The sequence below is a fragment of the Bactrocera oleae genome, chromosome 6, assembly GCF_042242935.1.
Source record: "Bactrocera oleae isolate idBacOlea1 chromosome 6, idBacOlea1, whole genome shotgun sequence".
Classification (NCBI taxonomy): domain Eukaryota; kingdom Metazoa; phylum Arthropoda; class Insecta; order Diptera; family Tephritidae; genus Bactrocera; species Bactrocera oleae.
The window spans coordinates 52,428,674-52,444,622 of NC_091540.1; the positions used below are offsets into that span (position 1 = coordinate 52,428,674).

Here is a 15,949-nt window from a genome sequence, read left to right on the forward strand (position 1 = left end):
CTGTCATACAAACTGACCGATCACACTCAAGTCCTTGTACGGAAAAATTTTTATTTGACGAGATATCTTCTCGAAAGTTTACATGAATTATTTTTCAAGCCAGCGTTATAATCTCCGAAGAAATTGTTTAGATCGGACCGCTATAGTATATAGCTGCTATACGTACTGACCCATAAAAATGAAGGTCATGATTTTTAATACCCTTTTATGCTATAAAAAAAAAACTGTGAAGGTTATTATAGTTTCTATGCAGCCAAAGTTAACGTTTCTTCTAGTTTTTCCGTAATTTTTTTCATACAAGCAGTACAATCTAGAATGGCTGAAGAGTTTTAATTTTTTTTATAAAGACTGGTGTTTTCTCGTGCTATATATTATCATGGAGAAATAGTGGTCCAATTAAGAGAACTTGTATAAGACTTATTATCCAAGAATGTGTTTTGTAATGCCCTTTGCTGCAACTCAATCGGAACAATAGGTCTTCTTAGTTGAATTTCAATTATATTGGAATACACGGCGTATACGTTACTCTACTGTACCAACCATTTTTACCATTCAGAACAAAAATACTAAATAAGAGGAAGTGTTAATGAAACCAAACCAAACTTTACTATCCGTTTTGAAGTCCATATTCCATTTCTCGCACACCATTTTTAATAATAATTTCTTAATTAGCACAAAAGTGCATAGCTTTGGCTGTCTTTATCGGCGGCACGTGTAACCATCTACACATACATAAATAATACGTCAGTATGTATGTATTTACCTATTTGTATTTAAATACATTTTGAAACTTGTAATTAATTAGTTTACCGAAGTGTTTTTGAAACTCTCGGCAAACTTATTTTTAGAATTCTTATATACCATTAATGACAACAAATAGCTATTGTTATCGGTGACCGAGAAAATAAAATGACGCAAAATCGTCGAAGTACACAAATAGCAACGTATTTACAGACATAGTGATGCACACATATACTACACGTTTATAGATAGACTATTAATCACGCCCTGTAGGAAAAGTTGAATGTTTAAAACCCAGATATCATATATGAAAAATGATGCAAATATATATAAAAATAAGTGTATATATTACATATAATATAAACACATCTTTTAATAAAAAAATTTTGAATTTAACATTTTTCGATTTTCAAATTTTTAATTTAAATTTCGGGATTAAAAATTGAAAATGTAATTCTTATTTGCAAAATCGGAATCAAAAGTTGATAAAATATAAATCGTTTAAATGAGTAAGTTTGCCGAACACGGCTCTAGAGTATTGAAGCTGATAGCTCTGTGCGAACTCCAGTTAAAATTGGTAGAACACGAAGTGCGCGTGCGCGAAAAAATGTAAATGCAAAAATATTTTTTTTTTTTTAATTTTAAATAATAAACTTGAGATTAACATTTGTTTTGTACTTTTCAAACTGATTTTGGGATTTTTTATTTTCAATAAGGTATTTGGAATTAAAAACTTTTTTTTAATTTTTCAATCCAATTAAAAAAAAACAAATGTTATGTCATTATGTGCAATCCTGTATGTGAATAATATATAACGCATTTAAATTTATACACATTTTGTGTAGTTATTACTACGAATTCCTGTGGGAGATAATTTTATGCCTTTCCAAGAACTAGTTTTTCTGATGTGGCTGTTTTCGAAGTGCTTACTGTTTTCTACACAACAACAAAATTGTTTTCTTTCAATGCATACGACTTAGATGAATAAAATTTTACAGTAAATATTTATTCGTTTTTTATTTTGTTTTTTGATTTTTTTCCTAGTGTAAATATTTTGAATTTTATTTGGGGCAACAGTTGTTGTTTCTAAACTAAAAATACTATCAATTCTTTATATGTGGGTGTTTAGTCGCCTCTTGTTGATCTTGCTGCAAAATTTTGATTACGGAAACTTAAACTGAAAACTAAAGATGATAGTGTAAGGTGTTTAGATATTTTCGTACTCGTAACGTATAAACGTAAAATTTGGCCATTTGGCCATAACATATGCTATATCTGACTTAATGCAATCAAAAAATTTGTATAAGAAACTTAGTCTTAAGGAGAGATCGCCTTCAAAAAATATTATAATATAATATTTATTTAAGATGCGAATAATTATGTGCATTTTCGAAACGATGCCACAGCTATATGTATTTGTATGTATATTTGAAGACGATAAAAGATAAATATTTGTAATAAAATTCGTGAAAATGTATTTTCTTTTGTCAGTCCGGGTCAAATTTGATCAAATATAATTTCGATCTCAGAAACTCAGTCTCGAAAATTTCTAGCTACTACAAGTCACAATGAAATATATTGATGTTTGAAAGCAGACTTATTATTTTTTATTAACAGGAATATTGCATTGTTTAACTGACTTCAATCAACTAGAATATTGATATATAAATGAGAACTCTTATGGAGAGCTCGAAATCAAGAAACATATAGGTTTGTTATATATGATATACATTTTTTTAAAAAATTATGACAAATTTCCATTGTATTGAACGAGTTTATTTATTTACTGGCTGCGTGTCACAACAACAATAAATGACATTTTCAAGGCTTTAATTTTACTTTTACTACTACAACACAAAAAACAATGCGTTATTACTGCTGATCTCCTATAACACTGAGAAAGGAGTGTTATTGTGATAGGGTTATTCCTTATTTAGACCTAAAACCTTAAATAATTCAAGTCACATGTCTTCCAAACTCCATTATTTACTGTGCTAAAATCTTCATTGAATGAATTAAATTGAATCAATATTCGTTTTATTTCCCAGCTTCGCTCAATACTCTATCTTATTTTCGAAAAACCAAATGATGTGTACATTATATGTAGTTGTTCTGTACAGAAAATTCCATTTCGTTTACGACTCTTCCTTCGCGAATTTCGTCTTTATTACCGCAATATTTTCATGCTACAAGGCAAGGTTACGAGTAAGCAACGAATTTGCCAAACATAAAAAAACATACAACTCTCAATTCGAACATTCAGCGAAGTAAAGAATGGAGCGTGCGTGATGGTTTATCCTTACAAGCTATATTGAGGTGTCACAGCACTATGCAGCTTGAGAATTTTTGGGGTAAGAAACATAAACTCTTGTAATCCGTAGTGTGCGACTAATTTACACGCGCTTAATAACCAGATACATACTCGTGTCTTTATGTATGTGTGCACTCTATGTGCTATGGAATCTTGCTTGGAACATTTATGTCTGGTTTTCAATATAAATAGCTGTAGAGAGTGCGTTGCTTTCGACGATTTTAAGGACCGCACTCGTCATATATAACAGAATTTTTCATGAATATACTTATATATTTCCTTTCCATTTTCCTAGAACTTTTTATTTGGCAATGCTACCACATACGAGTATGTATTCATATGAGGAAATATGTGGTTATATATACACCATATATTATATATAAATATGTCTGTATTTTCAGTCCGTTTATAAGTGTGTAGTTGTGGCATCCTTGGTTGCTTTCGGCCACTATATGACGACTTCAATTAACTTTTTTCGTTTTCCTTTCATCTTCGCCTCAGTTATTTGGCTTAGCTTATGTCTTTTATGTCCTACACGCTTTGCCATACACACAATTCGCTATTTAGTCGGTTATTTATTTGTGTCCTGCGGCAACAGCATCATTACTTTGGTGAAATACTCTTTTCTTTTTGAAGTGGCATTAAATTTTGCACAATTGGAATGTGCGAATACAAAGTCATTTTTATAAACATATTTACATACAGAAACAAGTATTAAATTAAAGACATACTGAGCTATAAATTACTAGGTAAAGAAGACTTGATAATATTTTAGTTATTTGTCCACAAAGGTTCTGAGCTATTTTTTTTTTGCATTTAAAGCAAGCTTTCTTTTCTTAAGTTTCGTGAAAACTTTATGTATATGCTTAAAAAATTAAATATTTCAAGTAAAAATGATACTGAGTACTAACAATCCAGTATTTATAGCTCTTTCGGGCTAAAAAATAAGTAGTTTTAAGTTAAAGCAGCATCTTTGGAAACTTTTTATTCAAAAGAAAATATTTAAAAAGTTTTAAAATATTTTGAAAAAGTTTTAAAATTGAGGACATTATTTTTTTTCCACTGCAAAAATTTTGAAACTAGAGTTTTTTCGAAATTTTTTTAAACAATTCTGTTTTTTCAGTACTTTGTGAAAAAAATTTAAGTTTAAAGAGCATCAAATTTTTTTTAATTTTTTGATTGAAAAAAATGTGACAAAACGTATTTTTTTCGAAATTTAGTAGGTATTTTTCAACGATTATAATTTTTTTAACATTTGAAATTTCTATAGTTATTTTAAATATTTTTTAACTCTTATCAAATTTTTTATCTTTTTTCTTGAAAATCTTCTATATAACACCTTTTGTATATACTTGTAAAGTTGTGAACTATCTTAAAAAGTTTTTAGTTGTTTTGATAATTTTTTAATTTCTATTTTGGTTATTTGAATTGGAATAACTTATACAATTTTTTAATTTTTTGAAAATTTTTGAATTTGAACAAAACTTGTGAACTTTTATTTTAAGATTTCCAACTCAAGTTTTGGCACATATTAATTCTTTTGCTTTATTAAACTCTATCATTTGCAAACGTTTTATTATAAGCAACAAATTTCGCTGTAGGGTATTAAAAATACCACATTAATCCGAGAAATTCCTATAAAAGCGAACCAAAAGTAACGCTAAGGAACCAAATGACCACGCAGACTCAAAAAGTGTAATAAATTGCTTTCGCACTTATATCCAGCGAAAATATAAAGCACATCAACAGCAGTAATTTTCGTTGACAGACAACGTGAGAGCAATGAGCGCTTGAGACCTGAGCAGAATGAGCAAAAGGATAAGAAGTCAGAGGAAAAATTTCCATTTTTATTGTTGCCTGCTTGTCAGCGCTTACCTAGGTTTCAACGCTTACTAAAAAATATAAGACAACTTTGCACTTTAAACGCTTTAAAGCTTTAGCAACAACAAATCTCTGCAAAAAAATTGAATGGCGTTTGAAAAAATAAAGCAATGATCTCTGCGTTGTCCAGTTGGTTGGACCAGCTGAAGGTCATTCGCTTGCTGCCACAAAATTAATTCGTCCTTTGCCAACATCCCAACAGCCATCAACAATTAATCGCGTGCTTAATTTACAAATTATTCTCGCGCGCGCTCACTCTCGACGTTTCGTGGACGCAAGCAATTAAGTTAATTGCTCGAATCAGAAAAAGAAAACAAGAATTTCGCAATAAGGTAGTGTTTAGTGTGGCCTGCGAAATTATTATTCTTCTATTCATTCATAATCCACATAATCCATTTCCACTTTTTGTGGCTGTTAACATCATTTGCACACACGTAGCGCCTCCGGCCATTTGCGGCTGCGTTTATTGTCGGCAATAAATACGTGTTTTTTCGTAAATGTGGTTGCTGTATATTTTTGCCCAATTTAGTGCATTAACTTTGGGCTAATGAAATTTTTATTACGCAACATAATTTGCTTAAAATTTGTATTCATATATACATGGGACTAATGTAGGCTTGTTAAATATTTTTAATTGAAAGCGCATATTATTCAGGTTTTTTGGCTATGTATGTACATATGTACATTTATACATAAATACATATGTACATATATACTTATAAAGAGTATAAAAAGTGAGTAGGCTAGCCGCTTTTGTCGAACCGTATGCCACCTTAAAATGTTTGCGCCACAAACTTTGTGCCTTCGGGCCATACCCAATTATTTTGCAAAACATTTTGATGTAAAAAGAAAAAGAACTCTTTATTTGCTATTCTTTACTTGGTAATAAAATTGAACCTAGCGACAGACATTTCATTTCACTTCATAAGTTAAGCCCCTTAGATGTTCATTTCATTGGAGCTAACTTTTTTCTTCTTATACTCTTGCATTTCCTTTGATGTGCAAATTAAAGGTAAACGTTAAATTCTTCTCGGAAACTGTTTGTTTTCTTTGATTTTTTTCTTGTTTTTGTTTTTTTCCAAATTGCTGGATTCAATGAAAAAAATCGTTGACTTTCGGCGAACCGTAGATCGGGGGAAGATAACAGAAGAGATTATTGAAAGCAGAAGTGATTTGGCATGAGCCACTTATTTGTGGAAACAGCAGAGATGGTGTATGGTTAGGTAAAACGAATAAAAATTGTTGGAATTTTTCTATAATTTTTATAAGAAATATTCTATGAAATATGGGGAAATTATTAGCGCTATTCTTAGCTGTTTATATTTTATGGAAGTATTGAACTTTACCTTTTTTTAATAATATTTGATACTAATATTGCTGATTTCATGAATTATAATTAACCATTTCTAACCCTCAAATTGAATCATACAGAGTTCAGAAGGTAGTTTTGAGTCAACTATCTTCAAGTCAGTACTTTCCTTGGCTATTCTTGATACCTTTTTATAAACATTGTCTACGTCTACAACGTCTACATCCTTCGATGAAACGATACTACTTGACCTTCGAAAATGTTCATATTAAACCTCATATTAATTATAATCTTTTGTTTACATTTCACTGCATTTGAAAAAAATTCACCAAAAAATTTACACAGAATGTTTGCGTTTCATTTGATCTTTTTCTCGCTTAACTTTTACTCAATAAAAATGTCGAAGTGCCACATTTCAGATATTTCAAGCATTTGTACTGTTCACTTGACACGACAGCGAGTTCGACATGCTCCGCTAAACATATGATAGTCATACAGTCATACAGGGTGAGCAGTGGAGAAAATTTGTATTTGATTTAGAATTCATAAATTTGTTTTTTTATAATTTTACATGATTCTTAACTATAATCAAGTTGTATCGGTATTATTTCATTGATATGATTATAAAGAAAAATTTTAACACTAAGTTAATAATATTTTTATTTAAAGGTATCTTACTAACTGTTGTGACTTTATGATGAGATGAATACTGATAACTTAAAACCTCTAGCCTCTCTGCAAAAACCATTTTCTTCCCTTTCGCCGTACTGAGTTAAGTAAGCCACAAAAGGGTTCAGTAAAATGTATGACAAAAAAAAAATTATATATTTTTTTTGACAGCGAACAAATTTCAAAAATAGGATTTAATTTCAGAGTTCTAAATATCAGAACCCAGGTTTTGGAATCTGCTTGCTTAAAATCCGGCTAAACTATTTTCGTTTTCTTATTTTCTGGGGAGGTTAGTTTAATTCTTTATTTCCCCAACTTTTGCAGACACCCTGCATCAAATTCCTGTGTATCATTCTGTGAAGTACATTCCCTTAAATTAAACGAAGCATTTAATAAAACTCAGATGGTTAAATGACTGACAAGGCAATACAAAGTATTCTCTGTGCATTGCAGCGAAATCCTTTGTGCATTATTGAAATATCAAAGCTTTTTATTTTTAACTGTGAAACGGAAATTAAACTGGAACTTGCAACAATGATTTATGCCTGATATATATTTTTGGAGTTCGGTTGTTTTAGAAATGATTAAAAAAATAATAATTTTAACTGTTTAATTTTTTTAAACTATTTTGAAAAACTTTTCGATTAAATTGATACGTGTAGAGAGCAGTAGCGTTTTTCTCTTGGACAAAACCCATTTATTACAGAAACGTACTTGACATTTAAGTATTCTTGCTATTTTCAAAACATTGCCATAGCTTATTTTAGAAAAACTCATAAAATTGTATAAGATTAGTAGCGAAGAAAATATGGTTATGGTATTCTTTCATATGTGTTTGAAAAAAATGCTTAAAATGTTTTAATATTAGGTATGTGACTTTGCTAAATAAACAATACAACATATGTTGCCTACATTTAGGATGCCAATAGCATTTATTAAGAGATACTTGAAATATGAATGATGGAAAACTTTGATATATATTGATTGAGCTTATGTGTTTTTCAACTAAATTAAAATTTATGGTATATTAAGAAAATATTATATATAAAATGATGTTATTATACATTATCGTAAGATTTTATAATTATTAACTCTTAGTATTACATTTTTAAACCAAAAAATAACATTTTGATTGTAACTGTCATGCAACTGTACTGCTTCAAAAATATCACCTTAACTTTATTTAAGTTGTACCAACTAAAGTCGGTTTATACATATCAGTAAATATGTGTATATATATGACTGTGTAACTGTATTTATTTGTAGAGTAGTTAACACCATGTTGTTTTCTTCATATCATTTTCCGTTATCTTCCAATTTTCTGATTAATTTCTGCGAGCAGAGTAAACAGTGTGTCAGCGATTTCTCACCATTCTCGAGCAATTACAATACCCAAAAGGTGATTTAAGCATGCATTTATGACCTGATAACGAAATCACACAGCGATAATAAATTCTTACGTGCTACTATTGAAGATATTACATAAGCACATACATACACACTAATATCATATCATATATATATATATAGATATTTATATATACCATATACATCAGTGCTATGAGTAAGCTAGTCAAAAGCGCTGAGTAAAGAATTCTCTTTTATAGTCAAATATATATATATTAGTATTTATATGTATTTGGTAAGTATGAATGTAAATATGCACGTATAAGAGAAATTTTGTTTGTTGTTGGGTTCATTGCCACCACCGCACATCACAAATACCATATATTGGTCGGATGATAAAATACAATGTTCTGGGCGAATGCTTATTTTTCCATGATTAGCTGACATCTGCCGTGCCGGCGCTCACGTTGCGCATGCTGACAGGTAATAGCGCTGAGCGGAGCGCTAATTTACACACAGCGTTGTGCTAATATACATGGGTATGTATAAACAAAGCATTATACAAGCGGGGAAAAACTTGTATGTACCCAGTAGAGAATTGCTTTTGCAGGCGCTAATTATTAATATTTTTTTCTTGCTTTTTTTTGTTATTTTTTGTAAATTTATTAATAAAAATAATAATTGTTAAATTAAATATACAATATATTAGTCATTTATTTATTACTACCTAAACCCACAAATTCCACACTCTAATTAAGCTATCTAAAGTATATATATCATATTAAAAATCATTTAGTGACGCATTTCAGCAGTGTTTTTGGAGTGATATCTTTTACGATGAGAGTGAATTTGAGTTGCCTTTGTCTGCAGCCAACATTTATCATTTGGAATATATCGTGTTAATTGTAGACAACACAATTCTGTTTTAGCTAAGCTCCGCACCCTAAGTAAGAGTTCTAATCAAATTCTAAATTTATTGTGAACTTATTTCTCAAATCTGTATTTTAATTACTCCATATCAAAACCTATTTGCCACATACTCATTTAACTACTGTTCGAGAGAGAAATTTTCTTTTCATAAAAAATTTTTTGTTCATATTTTTTAACGTAAGAGGTTTTTTGGTATAAAATATCACCGTAATTGTAGGCAATATAATGGAGATATATTTTAGGTAAATCGCACAGCCAAAAAGTTTTAACATAGGATGTATTATGACATAATCTTTTTCAACGTAAGAGATAATTTGGTCTAGAATGTCACCCTAAATGTAGGCAAGGTAATATAAAAAGTGTAGCCTTAGTTAGCTAAGTCACATACCCAAAACGATTAAAAAGCAGTTTTGTTGAATTATTGCCGTAATAAAAGCGAGAAAATTAAAAAAAAAATATTATACAATTTTAAGAAACATTTTTTAACCCAAAAGTTTTCCATAATAAATTTAGGTTAGTATCTTTGATTTTGAAAACTATTTTTTGTATTGTGTTAAATATTAATTTAATATTTACCTAGTTTCAATTAAATTTTTTTTTTTACTCAAAAGCGTTTTCGAATGAATTCTCAGAAAAATTGTAAAAATATTTGGGTTACTATCTAAATTTTGAAAAATATTTTTTTCTAAGTCTGTGATAAACATACAACTTATATTCAGCTTTACTTTCCCAACGAGGGTATGTTTGTCAGTATGTTTGCGAAATTTTGTGCTTGGCACTACTAGGCGTGTAAGTGATAGACACGTTGATGCGCTGATCATTGTACCAGATTAAGTTATTAAGCTTTACAGTTGCGGCATTCGCACGAAACTACAAATGACATCAAATTCCGTAAATGTTGACGCAGCAGCACACTTCACGCGCTTAGTAAAAAAAAAAAAAAAAAACAACTTTACAAGTATATATCATTTATACTAGTTTATATGCTGCTGACAGCCAATTCAATTCATATTTAATGCCATAAAAGCAGCCGTGTGTGTGGAGGTAAATTGAAAGACACATTCGAAAATTTATTTCACAGTTTTTCACTTTCTGCTGTCACCTTTTGACCGGCTGCTATGCTACCTGCATATATACAAAAACAAAGAATACCCTGTAGTTTCCGCCAGCATTTTGTCCAATGGCAGGCCTTGACCGTAAATGAATTTAAAATTTTTTTGAAAAGTTATCTATGTATGTACATATAAATGCTAGTAGTTGCTTGTTGCCGCATTGCTGCATAACCTTCCGACAGCACAGCAGACGCGCTCACTCGGTTATGTCATTTGCCTGTGCTTGTTGCTGTTGTGGCCAATAATTTGTCGTACATGTGGCAGGATAAGCAAGGATGTGGTCATTTATTAAGGTACATACTTGTATATGTATAATACGGACAATTTTTTTTTTCGAGTCATTTGATATCAAGTAAGGAAGCATCGAAATTTATGGTCTTACAAATTCCTGTAAATTTGTTATTGTGAATGATGGTCACAGTGGAGGCAATATATTTGGTTATGTAGTTTCGAACTTTCCAAAAATCGACAAAATTTTTTTACTTAAAATAGGATTCTAAAAAAATCTTGTTTTACCCTGAACAGGGCATATCAAGTTTGTCACGTAGTTTGTAACACCCAGAAGGAGAAATCGGAAACTCTATAAAGAGTAGATATAAATGATTAGCATGAAGAGCTTAGTTGAGTTGGCCATATTCTTATTTGCCGGAAACGCCAAGACAACAGCAATTTTCCCGAAGAAACTTTTCAGATCGAACTACTATTGCATACAGATGCCAGACAAACTGACCGATCCAAATCCAGATAACGTTTTTTATACTCTTTTAGTCTATTCAGTTTCAAGCGAAGTTAAAGTTTTTCTTGTGTTGTATTTGGCACCAGATAGCATAAGTTCACTGTCGCCTGTAACGACTCGCTTGAAAATGGTGATTCCGAAGATTGCATCAGTAGTCAGCATTTGGTATCAACATATCAATAAACAATTTTGTTTTAGACGCACTGAAATATCTAATGAATAAAGCTTGACAGAAAGAAGTTTGACACCTTTATTCTTACTCTTCTTTCTTGAAGCCTCTGAACTGTTCTAACCTATTAAAATTTCAATTAAATTCTGACTGTACATATGTAGTATATATGTATTTATATGAACCCACATAGCTTGTAGTCATTATATGTCAACACTGATAGGAATTTTTATTGCTTGACTGTGTGACCAATATTGATCCGAAGGCGGAAGAAATTTATGGTCAATTATGGCAGAGCGTACAGATCGTTAAGCAAGGCATACTCTAACATGGTTAAAATGCAAATATGTAGCTATAGATAATATAGATGCATATGCAAATATTCTATTATATATAGATATATATAGACATAACATATATGTGTGTATGAACCATATATAAGCAAATATTTACAGCGTTCAGAGGAACCAGCAAAGATGGCACATATATATAATAGATACGACAATATATGCATATGTATGTATGGAATGAGCATAACGACCGAAAGCATGTAGAGCCAACAACTGGGCTGCTCTCAATAGAGTAACCGCTACCGTTTGCCATTTTCGCAAATGCCCCGCAGCATACACCTACAGACACATATAGGTATACATACATACACAACATATTCTCACATACAAGTACAACAAGTACAAGCATGATATTTATACTTAACTTGTTGCTCGTTGCCGTCGCTTGAGTGAAGCGTGCTAAGCCTCATATACCCGTATAGTTGTTGGACAGCAGGCTGCCTGGCATGACTGACTAACTTGGTGGCTAACTGTGCGCTGCATGACATCAGCATTGACATTGTGTGGTGGCGGATGGGTGGCAGATGTGGGTTAGCTTCAACATCCCTTCCAAATATTTATATATAATATATGTATATTGAGCAAGAATGAGTACCACCAAGGCAACAGCAAAGGAAAATTACAGCAACAACAATGAATGAACCAAACCAACAATAAAAGTTAGAAGGAAAATCATCACAATAAGAGTAAACTGTCAACAACAGCAGCAAACACTTTGGCGCATTTATCGATTTTCCCGATATTTACATTCGCTTGTAATCAGCGAGTGTCACGTACTCTAACACATACAAACATATACTGATTTACAGAAAATATACCTAGAAATCTACACTCCCAGCCGAATAGGCTGATAGCATGACAGAACACAAATATGCGACAGATAAATGTTATTATGTTCAAGTGTTCTTATACAATTCATCTCTGTGTGTGTATATGTACCGTTACATTCTTTTAAAACATTTACGTAACTTTCAGCACCAAGTGATTGATGTGGCGTTTATTTAGTGTCTAGGAATTCATTTTAATTTGGTAAAACCATTTGAGACTTTTCCATGAAATTTTTTTTCATATCGCTTGATTATTCATCTCGAAAGTCCATCGAAATTGTTATCGACGGTTGTTCAAATAGATGAAATATTACACATATGTATACACGATTCGGGGAAATTAGTGAAGTCATGCGTATTATATATAGAATATTTAAAATATTTATTATATATTAAAGCTTTTTACACACAAAAGCTTATTTAACGAATGGTTACGAAATAACTTCTAAATCATTCAATTTCGCAATGTCAATGAAAAATATAATTACAACAAAAAATCGAAATGAAAGCTTAGTAATTATGAAAATAATATATATAGCCTCTAGAAAGCTTTTTTTCATTAAACCATTTTAAATAAATACACATATAATATTAATCGAGAAAAGCTATAAAAAAGCTGTGTGAAAGCTCTATACTAAAGCTCAAATTTTAAGATTGAATTAAACGTTATCAGTTTAAAACTGAGAATGAAAGTTTAAGCAATTTCAGATAGAACTTTCAGAACGTTCGGATGAAAGTTTATGTTGTTTACAAGGTCTAAAAATCGAACGCAGATACAAAAATTGTTTTTTATAAAAATCGGTCTGATACACGCTATAATATATTTAAGCTGAAAAGTTTCGTTCTAGTATAATGCATACAGATTTTGTAGTCAAAACTGAACGTTTAGAGATACAATTTTAGTAAAATCTAATAACATATTTTGAAAATAAGTTGCTACTTACATTTCTCCAAGCTGGCGTTGCAGAATTTTAACGCATCATCTAGCAGATTCATATGCATATAGCTGGCGGCGGTTTCATTGTTCTTCTTTGCCTGCAAATCAGCGCCCCACCATTTCTCCACCAGACGGCGCACTAAGACGTCTGGCATGAATTTCATATTTGCTGCAGAGCTGTTTAATGACGCCGCAATGCCAGCGCCGCCAACACCGCCGCCGGATGCCGAGGACGCCATTGTTGTGGTGGCCGTGGCCGTTGTTAAAGCAACAGTTGCCGTCGTCACGGTCGTTGGCGGGGTAGGCGTCGGCGTCGGCGTCGGCACCAACTGCAAGCGAGTGGGTGCAACAGTTGTTTCCAAGCTATCATTGCCGTTGTTGCTAGCACCAAGTGAGGTACGTGATTGAAGGCGTCTTCTAAGCAAAGAATTATCATTGCTTAGTGAAGCCGTATTGTTCGCAGCAGTTGGTGCATAAGTGGAAATGTTTTTGAACACCGACGCCGAGGTGGACGCATTTTGATGAGATGATGGCAAGCGCGACGCGCCTACATGCGCTGGCATCGAATAAGCGCTTGCAGATGATAAAGCCGCCGACGAAGTTGTAGCAGTTGTTAGTGTGGTGAGCGTTGAGCTAGACGTGTTCGCGTAACTGCGCGCGCCACTCGTTACGTCCGAGACGAAGTCATCGTGACTGCTGCGCGGAAACTTCACATGACAAATGTTGCATTGCGTAATGGTATCACAACACAGTCGGCAAAAAGTGTGCCCACAATTCGTTGTCACCGGACAACGCAGTATGTCATTGCACAGCGGACAAAGTAATGGATCGTAGTCCTCGCTTTGCGTCGGACTTGGCACACGTAATAGTTCTCGCGTAGGCGAATGCATGTCCGCTAAGCCCGCGCCCACGACCGCATCCGGCACGGGCGGTGTAGTGGCTGTAATTCCACATGGCACCACACCCGATGCACCGGCGCTCCAGCTGGCGGAGCTGCGCTCATACTTCACTTTTAATGCGGACTCGAGCGCAGTGCTGTCGGAGAGTTTATTCGCGCTCACCACGGACGTAGCGAATAATTCCTGGCTGTTGTCATTAGCAGACGCGCCCATTTGTCGCACGTACGTTATAAGCGCGCTCGCGAATGTATTGAGACGATCCAGCGGTATGCAGCTATCTAGCTGCTCGCTGGCTATAAATGCATATACATCAAATGCCTCTAAGAGGCTACCGTAGCGCGTCAGAGACTCAGCTAGCAAATAGTAGAACTGTAAGTTGCTGCTATGCGTGAGATCAGTAGAAGTATTGGACGCATAGCGCGCACCGGCGCCCACTAGTAGTGACGACGCGCCCAACGCGGTTGTCATGGACTTGTACGCGCTGTCGAATTTGCTGCTCTTCAAACACTTGTTACTATTACTGCTATTGCCGCTATTAGCGTGGCGCGCATGTAGATGCCGCTGCGGCGCGAGGCGTGTAAAATTCTCTGCCGCTGCTGATTTGCTACGCTTCGCAGCCTCCACTTGACGGGGTAGCGCAGGCTTGGGTGCGGTGCGCTTTACTGCACCGCCTGCACATACTTTCGCTGAGAAGCCTTGTGAGAGCGGCATGTTGCTATTGGCGTTGCGTTTGCTTCTAATCAGAATACTACTAATGTTGCTATTATATTCGCTTAGGCGTGTTTTGCTCTTTTGTAACAGCACCTGCGCGTGGTCACGTAAGCAACACGAACGCTGCGTTGCAGTGTTGTTATTTAGATTGTTGCACTGCGCGCACTGACGCGTCGCAACAACGTCGCTATTGACGTTCTTGGCGTTAACAATTACTTTGGTTGGCGTCACTAAATTTACGTTGCTGTTGCTGTTATTAAATAAGTATTCAAGTTGTTGTTGCTGTTGTAGCTGCTGCTGCTGCTGCAGACAGAATTCAGTGAGCGTTAATTGTTTGATTAGAGCGTCGCCAGTAGTTGTTGTATATTTCTTAAACACTTTGTATTTATTATTTTGGTGAATTTTAATTTGATTTTTAAAAATTTGGTTTGTTTGCTTCACTTGCTGGTTGTTCTTTGCTTTATTTTGGTTGTGTTTTCGCTTCTTTTTGATTTGATATTGCTCAGTGGCACTTTTTGACATTATTTGTTGCTTATTCACTGCAAAATTGCTTGTTCTTCTTTTTCTTGTGTAAACACTATTCTATTGATTTGTTGCTACACATTCACTGAGTAATAATTTTTCGCATTTTCGCGTTTTTTTTTCACAATTCTGATTTTATTTTTTATTTATCTTACTTATTTATTATTATTTTTGTTGTTTTGCTCTTTAATGCACAACCTTTCACCTTTGCGGTGCGCTGTAGAGAGAAAATAGAATTTTTATTAAATTTTTTTTTTCATCACAAGTTTTATAAGGCTTAAGTGGCGTACGACGTGTTTGGCTGGCAAGCTGACTGCGTTTTAGTATGGAGTTGAATCCGATTACCTAAAAATATTTTTCCCGATTCCAGTAAGGAATTACGAATTCTAAATATGTGTTTGCAGGTTCTTGTGAGCACTTTGATGTTTACACATTTTGAAAGTTTTCGTATTAATTTATTAAGTATTTCTTAATTTTTTTTAATGCTAGCTACTTTTA

The 15,949-nt window shown here is 33.2% G+C and overlaps 1 protein-coding gene across 2 annotated transcripts in view; it reads right to left on the minus strand.

The window, feature by feature from the left end:
- LOC106621714 (uncharacterized) overlaps nucleotides 1-15,949 on the minus strand; it is a 71,883-nt gene that overhangs the window by 34,772 nt on the left and 21,162 nt on the right. For both annotated transcript variants that reach the window (XM_036359108.2, XM_036359109.2), the window contains one exon: nucleotides 13,327-15,668. In XM_036359108.2, coding sequence (XP_036215001.2) covers nucleotides 13,327-15,451 — 2,125 coding nt within the window. In that variant the 5' untranslated portion in view covers nucleotides 15,452-15,668. The remainder of the gene's footprint in view (nucleotides 1-13,326; nucleotides 15,669-15,949) is intronic.